The 12,273-nt window shown below is 68.0% G+C and overlaps 1 protein-coding gene across 4 annotated transcripts in view; it reads left to right on the forward strand.

The window, feature by feature from the left end:
• LOC128322890 (microtubule-actin cross-linking factor 1, isoforms 6/7-like) overlaps window positions 1–12,273 on the forward strand; it is a 49,335-nt gene that overhangs the window by 32,183 nt on the left and 4,879 nt on the right. For all 4 annotated transcript variants that reach the window (XM_053245076.1, XM_053245075.1, XM_053245077.1 and 1 more), the window contains 17 exons: window positions 145–300; window positions 568–765; window positions 1,093–1,221; window positions 2,430–2,603; window positions 2,709–2,864; window positions 4,093–4,299; window positions 4,414–4,539; window positions 5,123–5,292; window positions 5,688–5,847; window positions 6,029–6,214; window positions 7,094–7,219; window positions 7,306–7,449; window positions 7,714–7,902; window positions 8,154–8,256; window positions 10,190–10,359; window positions 10,713–10,875; window positions 11,336–11,490. In XM_053245076.1, coding sequence (XP_053101051.1) covers window positions 145–300; window positions 568–765; window positions 1,093–1,221; window positions 2,430–2,603; window positions 2,709–2,864; window positions 4,093–4,299; window positions 4,414–4,539; window positions 5,123–5,292; window positions 5,688–5,847; window positions 6,029–6,214; window positions 7,094–7,219; window positions 7,306–7,449; window positions 7,714–7,902; window positions 8,154–8,256; window positions 10,190–10,359; window positions 10,713–10,875; window positions 11,336–11,490 — 2,712 coding nt within the window. The remainder of the gene's footprint in view (window positions 1–144; window positions 301–567; window positions 766–1,092; window positions 1,222–2,429; window positions 2,604–2,708; window positions 2,865–4,092; window positions 4,300–4,413; window positions 4,540–5,122; window positions 5,293–5,687; window positions 5,848–6,028; window positions 6,215–7,093; window positions 7,220–7,305; window positions 7,450–7,713; window positions 7,903–8,153; window positions 8,257–10,189; window positions 10,360–10,712; window positions 10,876–11,335; window positions 11,491–12,273) is intronic.

Raw genomic sequence — 12,273 nt, forward strand, 5'->3', positions numbered from 1 at the left:
CTTCCCCCCTGGCTCCACATGCCCAGACTGAGCACTGCCTGCCTGCCCCCCCTCCAGCTCCCCCTGCGCTTGCCCGAGGGCTTTCCGGGGGGGCCGCTCTGACGGAGGTGGTGCCCCCCCTCCCTCCCTCCCTCCTCCCTGCAGCACCAGCTGGAAGCCGCCCTGCTGGGCCTCGGCCAGTTCCAGAGCCAGCTGGAGGAGCTCCTGCAGTGGCTCCATCACACCGCAGAGCAGCTGCAGGGGCCCACGGACCCCACCCTGGACCTGCAGAGCTGCGAGATTGAGCTGGCCAAGCACAAGGTAACCCCAGGGCGGGCGAGGGGCAGAGCCCTCCTGCTTTGCCTGCAGAAGACCCCAGACCCGGGTCCTGGCAGCCTCTCGGCAGAGGGCTGGACAAGCTCCCTGAGCCTGCTGCCGGCCAGTGAAGGCAATGCTGGGCTAGGTGGACCAACAGCCTGGCTCAGTCGGCAGCAGCTGCCGGGTTCCTCAGGGCCGCAGGAGGCACAGCTGCTCTCCCCGACAGCCCGGGCAGACCTGGCACCACTCGCCCCCACTCCCACCCCACAGGTGCTGCGGACCGACGTGGCATCCCACGCCCGCACCGTCCAGGCTGTGAAGGAGGCCGGGCAGGGCCTGCTGCTCCCCCGCGCGGGAGACTCCGGGGACGGGGTGCAGGGCAGCCTGCAGCAGCTGAGCCAGCGCTGGGACCTCGTGCTGGGCGAGACCGAGAGGCGCCAGTTGGAGCTGGAGAACCACCTCAGCCAGGTAGCTCCGGGCGGGCAGGAGCCGGTGGCCTGAGCAGGGGCCCCGGAGGCACTTCCTGGCCCAGGCCTCCTACTTGGAAAAGGCATGAGAGCGGCCCAGTCTGCTCCTCGCCCCCACAGCTGGTGGGGCAGAGCAGGCAGCTGGCTCCCTTTCCCCAGCCCACTGCTGCCTTTTTGGAGGGGCGGCCGCCCCGCCCGCCCCCCCATCACCTGAGGGTGTTATGTCGGGCCTCCATCTTGCCCCAGCGCGGGGGGGGTGCCTCTGTAGCCAGGAGGAGTGCAGGACGCCCAGCCTGCTTTGCTCCGGCCTAGCTCTTGCCTCCGGCAGGTGCAGGATCTCACCCTGGAGATCACGGAGCTGCTCCGGGGGCTGGAGCAGGTGGAGCTGCAGCTCTTCTTCGCCAAGCCCAGCTGGGGCCACCCCGAGACCATCAAGGAGAGGCTGGCGGCACACCTGGTGAGCTTCTTCCAGGGGGCTTGCTCCCTCCCTCCCTCCCTCCCTCCAGGGGCCAGTGGGCTGAGCAAGGCCCATTCCAGGGCACTTGGGGCCCCCTTTCCCCCGAGGAGCAAGAGCAGCAGGGCCTCGCTCCCGGAGTGCCCCCAGAGACTGCCCGCCCCTCCCTCCCTTTCCATTCACCCCCCCCGCCCCCCGGGCAGATGGAAGAGCCTTGCCTTCACTCTCCTCCCCCCAGCGCCCCCCAGGGGCCCTCTCCCGGGTTCTCTCCGTCCTTTCTCCCGCTTGCTGCTTTCCATCTCTCCTCCTCCTTTGGACCTGATCCCGCAAGAGCCCTGCACGGCGTGGCTACCTCTCTCTCTCGCTCCCCACGGCTGCCGGGTTATCTAGGCTCTCCGCGTGTCTGTTCCGGCTCCGTCCACCTCCAGCGGAATGCTGGCTCCTCTGACTGTCCTGACCAAGGTGCCTGCTGCGTGGGGCAAAGGGCCTCTTCTCCCCAGGGAGACGGTCCTCCCGGGCAGGTGAGGGGGCAGAGAGGAGAGCTGGTCTGGTGCTAGCCAGCAGGCCTTGTCCCCTGAGCTAAGCAGGGTCCACCCTGGTTGCCTATGGATGGGAGACTCCATGTGTGAGCAGCCCTGGAAGGGATTCCCCTCAGCAGGGGATGGAGCCGCCGCTCTGGGGAGAGCAGCAGAAGGTCCCCAGTTCCCTCCCTGGCAGCAGCATCTCCAAGATGGGGGGGGGCTGAGAGAGAGTCCTGCCTGCAACCTGGGAGAAGCCGCTGCCAGACAATACTGAGGTCTGACTCAGTAGGCGGCAGCTTCCTGTGTCCCCCCCAGGCCCCCTCCCGTCCCTGCCGCGGTGAGGGCCAGAGAGCGGCCTGCTCCCTCCGGGAGTCCCCGCTGGGCCAGGCTTCCCACCTGCTTTCTGCCCCTCTGCCCCCCCCCCCCCCCGTGGCCTGCTGCCCTCACTGCCCGGCCCTCCCTTGCGCTGGCCTCTCTGGCCCTTGCGGGGGCCGGCCTGGCTCTTCCGCCCGCTGCTCCCACTGCCCCCCCTTCCTCCCCCCTTCGTTCTGCGGGCCGCCTTGGCAGAAGGGTCGCCCCCCCCCCCCGCCCAGCGGCCCCCCTTCAGACCCTCAGGTGCTTGGAGGCACCCTGAGGTCTGGGAGCACAGCAGCCCCCCCCAACCCGCCCCCCCCCCGTTCCTTCCGACAGGAGCTGTGCAGAGAGGTGGAGGCCAAGCAGCCCGCCTACCAGGGCATCCGGGATCGGGTGCGGCCCCTCCTGCTGGCCTGCGGCCCCCTGCCCCAGGGGGGCAGCACCCAGCACAGCCTGAGGGTCCTGGAGCAGAAGTGGAGGAGTGTCGCCAGCCAGCTTCAGGAGAGGAAGGTACGGCGGCTGGCGGCGCTGGGAAGGGGGGCAGGCTTGTGGGGCCGGGCTCAGGCCAGCAGCAGCAGCGGCAGCAGCGGCAGCCCCCTCTCCCTCCTCTCCCAGGAGCAGCTGAGTGAGGAGCTGGCCCTGACCACCGAGTTCCAGGCCAGCGCCCAGGAGCTCCTGCGCGGCGTGGGGCAGCTGGAGGAGAGCCTGGGCGCCCTCCTGCCCCCCAGCGTCCTCCTGGGAAGCCTCTCCAGCCAGATCCAGGAGCAGAAGGTGAGCCTGCTTGCTGCTGGCCTCCCTGGCAGGGCCGTCCGGCGGAGGGTGTGGGGCTGGGGGCGAGTTGCCTCCCTCCTCCCAGTGAGGGGTGGGGGCGACCTTCCCAGCGCCACCCAAGCTGGATGCCCCGTTTGAGGCGGGGGGGGGCTTTGGAGCCAGAAGCACCCCCCCAACGGCGTGCCTGTCCCTTCCGGGGAAGGGTGGCCCCATCCCGGACAGGCAGGCCAAACCCACCCCCCAGGCTTGGTCCCGCGCAATCAGGACCTCCTTGGATTCAGTCCCCGTTTGGGGCCCCTCATCCGGCCCCTCAGGCAGGCATTTGGGGAGCTTAGGCCTTCCCCCGATGACGTTTGCGCCAGGAGAGTTTCCGGAGGCCAGGTGAGCCGGAGACTGAACGAGAGGCGCTCGCCTCGCCACGAGTGTCGCGCTCCCAGGGCGCTGGGCGGTCCGGTTGCCTCTCCTGGCTCGGAGGGGGAAGAGGCGAGCTGGATGTCCAGTGTGAGGCGTCTGTGTAGCCCAGGGCCTCCGGAGGGCCCCGGGGGCCGCCTCTCACTCAGGCCCCGGGGGGCTGGTCACTGCTCTCCCCACGAGCACCGGGGGGGGGCGGCTGAGCTCCGTAGTGCTGCCACCCCCGTTGGCCCTCGAGTGGGGCGAGGAGCAGCAGCCCCTCCGAGGGGCAGGGGAGGTGCGGGTTTTGGGCTCCGCCCTGCCCACCTGACGGGCCGGCTTCCTGGGCCCAGCCGGCCAGCTCAGGGGTCTTGCACTCGGCTGCTGCTCCCCGGATGCCCCACCGCTCTGGGGGGGTTCAGCCCGGCCCCCTTGCCTGGCTCAGAGGGCCCCCGTGGGACCTGCTGGCTGGGAGGAGGGGCAGGAGGAGGGCTCTGCCCTGGTGCCCCTCCAGCTGTGACCCACTGGCCCCCCCAGTGAGCCATGCGCCTTCTTCACCCCTTTCACTCTCTGGGGCCCCAGCGGGCTCCCTCCCCACCTGCAGTGGGCCTCAACTCCAGAGCAAGCCTCCAGCCTGCTGCTGGCTTGTCCCCCTTGGGGCAGGGCGAGGCCTCCTCCGTGGTGGGTCCCATTCAGCCCGGGGCCGGGGCCTCCTTGCCACCAGGCCGAGCCGGCCTTGGGCACCCCGCCTGCCCTGCCAGGAGGACCGGGGCGCTGGTGGCCCAGGACTCCCCCGGCAAGGGGGCAGAGTGGGAGGGCTTCCATCTGTCGCTGGCAGGCCCTGGCCGAGGAGGCGCGAGCCCAGAGGGAGAAGCTGGCCAGCCTGGAGGCCCTGGCCAGCCGCCCGCGGGACTTCGGCCGGAAGCAGGACTGCAGCGGGGCCCCCGGCCTGGTGCGGAGCGCCCAGGAGCGGCTGGCCAAGGTGCTGCAGCAAGTGGGCGAGAGGGGGGCCCTGCTGGAAGAGGCCCGCAAGCGCGCCAAGCAGGTATCTGGCCGGGAGGGGGCAGCCGGGCGGGGGGCGGGGCGGGAGGGGGGCTCCACCGGGGGGGCGGGGCGGGGGGGCTGACGGCTGCCCCTGATGTGCCCTCTGGCCCCCCAGTTCCAAGAGTCCTGGCAACGACTCTGCTCCTGGCTGGAGGAGCTGGAGCCGGCCCTGGAGACGCCCAGCGAAGCCGCCGCCGCCAGCAGCCCGGAGGGACCGCAGGGCCTCCTGGCTGAGCACAAGGTGAGCCCAGCTGCCCCTCCGGATTCGGGCTGTTCTCACGGAAGGGCAGGAAAGCCCAGGGAAAGGTGCCCAAAGCAGTTTACAGAACCAAAGCGAGGAGAAGAGGAGCCCGCTGCCAACTGAGCAAAGAGACACCTCCTTTTGTACTTAGCGGCATCGGGGGTGGGGGGAGCACCCGGCCCTGTCCGCCCCAGCACAGCGTCCCTCCAGTGGCTGTTGCGGGGTCTACCTTCTGCTTCTTTTTAGATGGTGAGCCCTTTGGGGACAGGCCGCCCTCTTTATTTATGTGTTATTTATGTTTCTATGTACTGTAGACCTTTTTGGATCTAAGAGCTCTTTATAAGAAGTAGTAGTAGTAGTAGTAGCAGGAAGGGTTCCCCGTCCCGGGAGGCTCTGGAGAGGCCTTGCTGGGCTGGAGAGGGGCCGGGGGAGGGGGGGCTGCAACTCAGGGCCCAGGGTGGCCCCTGCAGCCCCCTCAGGCAGCCCTGGGCGAAGAGGCGGGCCCAAGGGCGGGGGGGCCTTCTGGCCTCGCCCCCGGCAGGATCCGGCCGCTGCCTCTCCGCCCCTCTCGCCCCTCGCGCAGGAGTTCCAGAAGCGGCTGCGGGCCAAGCGCCCGGTCTACGAGGCCACCCTGCGGAGCGGGCGCCTGCTGCGGGAGAAGGCCCTCTTGCCCACGGACGCCCCGGCCCTGGAGGGGATGCTGGGCCAGCTGAAGGAGCGCTGGGACGCCGTGTGCAGCCGGGCGGCCGAGAGGTGTGGGCCGGGCCGGGCTTGGTGGGCGGGCGGGCGGGCGGGCGGCTTCCCCTGGCCCCCGGCAGGGCCCCGCCTGGGCCCTGGGCCATCCCTCCAGAGCTCCGGCCCGACCCCGCGGCCCTCCTCTGAGCGGGATGCAGCAGGCAGGACGCGTGGCGGGGGCTCCGGGGGGCTCCGCCACTGCAGGGGGCTGGGGCTGGGGCTAGAGGGAGCGCCCTGCCAGCAGGCCCCCCACCCCACCCCACCCCACCCCTGCCTTCTGCTCCTGGTGAGGGCATTGCTGGGGGAGGCTGGGCAGTGTCCTCCCCTCCCACTGCGCTGGCCAGTCCTGCAGACACCCCCACACCCCTGCGGGGCAGGAAGCCCACTGACCGCTGCCCTCCCCCCCCCGGCAGGCAGCAGAGGCTGGAGAAGGGGGTGCTCTTCTCTGGCCGCCTGACCGACGCCCTGCAGAGCCTCATGGGCTGGCTGTACCGGGCCGAGCCACAGCTGGCTGAAGAGGCGCCCGTTGCTGGAGACCGCGACCTGGTCAGCGCCCTCGTGGACAAGCACAAGGTCTGTGGCAGGCGCCTCCAGGGCCCTCCGCAGTGGGGGTGGGCGTGGCACTGGGAGCGGAGGCGGGAGGGTCTCGTGCCAGCAGGTCCCGGGAGGGGGGGGCAGCAGCCTCCCCCTCCGCCTGCATCTGCCCTGATGCCTTCTCTGCCCCCCACCCCACCCCACCCCACCCCACCCCCAGGCCTTCCAGAAGGAGCTGGGCCAGCGGGCCAGCTGCGTCAAGATGCTGAGGCGCTCCGTGCGGGACCTGCCCCGGGGCGACTCCCAGTGGCTGCAGAGCCAGGTGGAGGAGCTGGGCCAGCGCTGGGAGCTCACCTGCAGCCTCTCGGTCTCCAAGCAGGCCCGGCTGGAGGCTGCCCTGCGGCAGGTGAGATGGGGTGGGAGGAAGGGGGCGGCTTGAAGAGGGCCAAGCTGGCCGGCTGCGGAGCAAGACTCCGCTGGGGCCAGGAGGCAGGGCCCGGGAGGGGCCAGGAGGCAGGGGCCGGGAGGTGGCCAGGAGGGGCCAGGAGGCAGGGGCCGGGAGGGGCCAGGAGGCAGGGGCCGGGAGGTGGCCAGGAGGGGCCGGGAAGCAGGGGCCGGGAGGGGCCGGGAGGCAGGGGCCGGGAGGTGGCCAGGAGGGGCCGGGAGGCAGGGGCCGGGAGGCAGCCCCTCCCTGACCCTGGGCCCCCACCCCCACCCCCGGGTTCTTCCGGCCGGCCTGCCCTTTCCGCTCTGTCCCAGCTGCACTGCCAGGCCGGGGAGGTGCTGACCGTCTCCCACCCCCCACTTAAAGAAGCCGGAAGCTTTGGATGGGGAAACGGAACGGAACCTCCAGCTGCCAAGGAGTGCCGATGTGAACTCTGGCTTTGGGCATCGCCAGGAGGGCAGGAAGGAAGGGGGGGCATCCTGGCCACGGCTTCAGGCTAACAAGGTGGGCCTGCCTGGCCCAGGAAATATGAAGCGCTTTGGGAGAGGAGACTTGGGGCCGAGAAGTGGGGTGGAGGTGGAGGAGGCGGCTCCTCCCTTTCCCAGCCCGCCACTTCTCTGCCCCACATGGCCTCCTCCTCCGCCGCCCCCAGCAGCTTCCTGCCACGGGCTTCCAAACTGGTGTTTGCCTGTGGTGCCCCCCCCCGACACCCCCTAGGTGCAGACGCCCACTGCTCTGCGTCTGAGCCACGCTGGGGGGCAAGGGGGACGTTCCCCTGTGGAGGACGGCCTTGCTTGCCTTGGCGGGGGCTGAGATGCCCCCTTTCTTCCTGCCCGCTAGGCAGAGGAGTTCCACAGCCTGGTGGGCGCGTTGCTGGGCCGCCTGTCCGAGCTGGAGAAGTCCATCAAGGGCCGGGTCTGCCCAGGCGAGGAGGCGGCTGTGGAGGAGGGCCAGAGACAGCTCCAGGTGAGCCCCTGGGAAAGCCCCCCCCCTCCCTCCCTGAGCCCTTGGCCCAGCGGTGCTGAGCGCCCCCGCCCCGCCCCCTCTTGCAGGAGCTGCAGCAGAGCCTGCAGTGCCAGCAGCTGGAGCTGGAGTGCGTCACCTCCCTGGGAGAGGAGATCCTCAGCGCCTGCCACCCGGATGCGGTCATCACCGTCAAGTCCTGGCTCACCGTTGCCAAGAGCCGCTTCCAGGAGGTGAGCAGGGCCCGGGCAAGAGCCGGGGCGGGGAGGGAGGAGGCTTAGCCGCAGGGCAGGGCCCGAGTCCAGGCCAAAGACATCTGGGGGGCCGGCTCCTTCCCTGGACCCCCCCCACACACACCACCCTTCTGGGGCGCCTGTCATGGAGAAAGCGTTGGGTCCAGGGAGAGGCTTGGACTGGGCTCGGGGGGGCGGGGTGAGGAGAGGGCTCCAGGCGCCCCCCCCCATCTCAGCAGCCCCTCCGGCGGCCTGCCTCTCCAGGTGCTGAGCTGGGCCGAGCAGCAGGCCGAGCGGCTCCAGGCGCAGGCGGCTTCGCTGGCCGCAGAGCGGGAGGAGGTGGCGCGGCTCATGGACTGGATCACGGCTGCCGAGGAGTCCCTGGGCCTCCGGGACCAGGAGGGCCTCCCCGAGGACGCCGAGAAGCTGGAGGAACTCAGCGCTCAGCACACGGTAACCCGGCTGCCCCGCCTGGCTGCAGGCCTCATGGGCCCCCCCCGCCATCCTTCCCCACCTCCCTCTCCCTAGCAGAAGGGGTGTTCGGAGGGGGGGCTTCCCTTTCTCCCCAGACAGCCCTGCCCGTGGGCCCAGGTGTCTCCCCACAGCCCTGCTTGGGTGGGGTGCTCCCTGCTGGAGCCGGGGGGGGGGGGGCACGAGGCTGCTCCCTGCCTCCCTGACCGCCCTGCTGCTTCTCCTCCTGCCAGGTGTTCATGGAGGAGCTGAACCGCAAGCAGCCGGAGGTGGAGAAAGTCACCAAGATGCCCCCGGAGGCGGGAGCGGCCGCTGCCTCCCACAAGCCGCCTCCCCGTGAGTGGCCGCTCCAGCAGCCTGGATGGGTGGAGCCCCAAGGGGGGCGGGCGGGGGGGGTCTGGCGCCCTGCGGGCCTCTCGCCTTCTTCCGGGGAGCCCCTCCTCTTCCGCTGCCTGGCTGTGCCGCCTCTCCCTCCTGAGGGGTTCAGTCCCAAAGCCACAGATGACACAAAGCTGTGCGTGGCCAGCTTGCCAGTTCTCCAGAGCAGTATGTTGAGCAGAGCCAAACAGGGGGCGGGGGCAATGCGCGGGGGGGGGGGGCAGATGGCAATGGGTGAGAGAGCCCAGGAGACTGCAGCTTCCAAGAGGGAACATCCTGCGGGGGGGGCCAGGGGGGGCGGTGAGGCAGACGCCCGTGGCTGGGCCCTGCTCGGTGCCACGTGCTGATTGCAGGACATGCTCCAGGGGCTTCAGGGACCGAGAAACAAGAGTGGCTGTTCCCCCATTTTTGGAAAACACTCGATCTAGCAGTGACTCGGCTTCACAGTAACTTTGCCAGACACTTGTGACGTAGAGTTTTAAAGAGGTGAGAGGAGAGGAAGCAGGGTAGGAATAAAATTGGTTTTATTCAGCTATTCATAAATGATCTAGAAGTTGAGGTAAGCAGCGAAGTGGCCAGATTTGCAGATGACACTAAAACTATTCAGGGTAGTGAAATCCAAAGCAGATTATGAGGAGCTCCAAAAGGATCTCTCCAAACTGGGGGAGTGTGAGACAAAATGGCAAACGCAGTTCAGTGTAAGCAAGTGTGAAGTGATGCATTTTGGGGCAAAAACCCCAACTTCATCTGAGCTGTCGGTGACTGACCAGGAGAGGGAACTTGGGGTCGTGGCGGACAGCCCGTTGAAAGTGCCGACTCAATGTGTGGCAGCTGAGAAAAAGGCCAATTCCATGCTAGGGATCATTAGGAAGGGGATTGAAAATAGAACAACAACAAATATTTATATTCCACCTTTCATCAAAAGTTTCCAAAGCGGTTTACAAAGAGAAATAATAAATAAATAAGATGGCCCCCTGTCCCCAAAGGGCTCACAATCTAAAAAGAAAAAGAAGATAGACACCAGCCACAGCCACTGGAGGGATGCTGTGCTGGGGACGGAGAGGGCCAGTTGCTCTCCCCCTGCTAATTATGAGAGAATCGCCACGATTAAAAGGTGCCTCTCTGTCCAGTTAGCAGGGACGGCTAATTGGCCATGCCCTTCTCCGCATCTGTGGTGTGGCCACGTTTGCAGTCCTGCTCGACATTCCTCTCGGGGGGAAGGGCTGGCGTTAGGGACCCACTGAGGCTGCTGCCCAACGTGGAAGGCAGCCCCTGAGCCTAAGCCCCTCTCCCAACCCTCGGACCGGGGCCGCCCCATGAAACGGATGGTCAGGACATATCGGACTGGCCCAAGGAAGGGCTTCTTCACCCAGTGCGTCCTTCATCGATGGAACTCTCTGCCAGGGCGTGTGGCGATGCTTTCTGAGCTCCTGGCCTTCCAGGGAGGCTTAGACCAGTTCGTGGAGGGGAGGGCTCTTGAGCGTTACTGGCCCTGATGGAGAGGAGATGCCTCCGAATGCCCGTTGCGGGGGGGGGGCGGCCTCCCTCTCCGTCCTCCGCAAGCCAAGGTCTTGGAGCCGCAGACTCCCACACTGGCCACCGACCTCGGAGGTCCTTCTGGCCCAGCCCCTGCTCAGTGCTGGGAGAAGCCCCCTCGGGAGGGGGGGGTTCCCTGTGCCCTACCCAGCTGCCTTCATCCCTCCAGCAGGTCCTTGTCCGGGGCTGCCTCTCCCAGGCCTTCCGGGGGGGGGTGCCCGGTGGGCCTCCAGGCAAGTGGGGGGAGGGGGCTTTCCTGAGGCCAGCTCACAGGCTTGCGGCTGGGGTGGTCTTTGGGCAGGGGGCTTCTTGCCTCCCCTGCCCCACACGCGGGCAAACACTCCTCCTCTTGCAGGGCAGCGTGGGGCCGGCAAGCTCTCCCGGAGGGCTCCAGCTGGGTCCCTGGTGGAGCTGGAGCCCCCCAGCCCCCTCCTGGCCCAGCTGGGGCACCGCTGGCAGCAGCTCTGGCTCTTGGCCCTGGACCGGCAGTACCGGCTGCAGAACGCCCAGCAGCGCCTCCGAGAGGTGAGCGGGGGAGGGAGGGGGCGCGCCCCCGGAGCTGGGTGTGCCTCGGGGCAGGGGGCCTTTCCCCTCCTCTCTGCCTCTGGAGGGGGGGGGCAGGATGGTAGAGCAGCCTGGCCGGTCCCCCGCGGGTGGGGCAGGGGAGTGAAGCCGTCCCTCTGCACCCCACTGCAGCCTTGAACTGACTGGGCCCCCTGAGGGCGGCAGCCCCCCCTCCCTTTCCCTCTATGGGCTGTGGGGTGGGTGGAGGCTCTGGGGCCTGCCCTTGGGCTTCCCCAAGGGGAGGGGCAGGTGGCCTCCATGCCCACAGGACACCCCCCACCCGCCCCCCGCGCCTCCCTCTCTCTCTCTCGCAGCTGGAGGAGTTTTCCCACTTTGACTTTGCCGTCTGGCGCAAGCGCTACCTGCAGTGGATCGGCCACATGAAGTCCCGGGTCTTGGACGTGTTCCGGGGCATCGACAGGGACCAGGATGGGCGCATCACCCAGCGGGAGTTCATGGAGAGTGTCCTCTCCTCCAGTGAGTGGCCCGCGGGGGCTCAGGGGCCCGGCAGCGCCTACCCGGCCCCGCTGTGCTTCCGACGTGTGGGGCCCCCTGAGCCCAGCACCCCAGACCTCCCCCCCCCACCCTCTGGCCGCTCTCCCGTGGGTCCCTCCGCCCCACCCCCTGGCTGGACCGCCACCCTTTCTTCAGGGTCCTTCCCACGCCGGGCCGTTCCCTGCCCTGGCTGGCCCCGTCCCAGCACGGCCTCCGGCGGGAGCCGCTCATCCCAAGAAGCCGCCCCGCTGGCCTGCCCGAGGTTCAGGCTGCCTCCAGGCTGGCTGTTGGCCAGGTACAGTAACTGCGCAGCACTACCTGACAGGTGGCCAGCCTGCCAGGCAGATGGGCCACCCCAGCTGCCTCCTTGGGCGCCCGCCTGGCTGACCGGGCTGAGCTGCCCTCCCTCCCTCCCTCCCTCCCTCCCTCTTCCTCTTTCCAGAATTCCCCACCAACATGCTGGAGATGAGTGCTGTAGCCGACATCTTTGACATGAACCGGGATGGCTTCATCGATTACTGCGAATTCGTCAGCGCTCTGCACCCCAGCCGGGACATGCTGCGCAGGAGTGCAGACGCGGATCAGATCCAGGACGAGGTACGGCAGGGAGGGAGGGGGCTGGGGGCTGGGGGGGGGTGCTGACCAGAACGCTGAGAATCGCGTCTGCATCCGTTCTGTGTCATCAAGGTGCCATTTCTCACATCCAACGTATTTGATTTCTTTGGTAATGGAGGCTTTTAAAAAAGTTTTAGAAATCACTTCCATTAGCAGTAAGAATTCAGACTTCACCCAGCCAAGAAATGCACCCAAGATCCTGCGGCTGCCTCCAGCAGCGCCCCACACAGCCCTCCTGGGGCTTCCCTTTCCCCTGCGGCAGGAGCCTTGTTTTATACTCCCGCCTCACCTCTTGGTCTTGGGAACACAAACGGCCTTGAGACGGCTTCCTTGGGACCAAGCGGCGTCCTCTGAATGCCCTCCCTGCAGTCAGCTGGGTACGATCCTGACATGAATTTGAACTTTACCGGAACTGCGGCCGAAGCACACCCACCCTGTTCTGTTCAGGAGTAAAACTTCCTCTCGAGAGCGGAGCTCAGGGGTGACTGCTGGCATGCAGAGCAAGGCTGTCCAGTGAGAGAGCAGCCTAACAGAACTTCCCAACCAAGTGGACTCGTGCATCAGGCAAGGAGCCATTTATGACACCCTCCGCTTCCCCAGGAAGGCCTCTATGCCACCCCCACCCCAAATGTCCCTGAGAGGCTGCACGGTCCTTGGGGACATATTTTGGGGTGACACAGAGGCCTTCCTGGGGAAGGGGGTGTGTGTCAAAAATGGCCCCGGTGCCGTTAGTTGGGCAGTTCTGGCGGCTGCCTCTTTGCTCTG

Source organism: Hemicordylus capensis, chromosome 4, assembly GCF_027244095.1.
Source record: "Hemicordylus capensis ecotype Gifberg chromosome 4, rHemCap1.1.pri, whole genome shotgun sequence".
NCBI lineage: Eukaryota > Metazoa > Chordata > Lepidosauria > Squamata > Cordylidae > Hemicordylus > Hemicordylus capensis.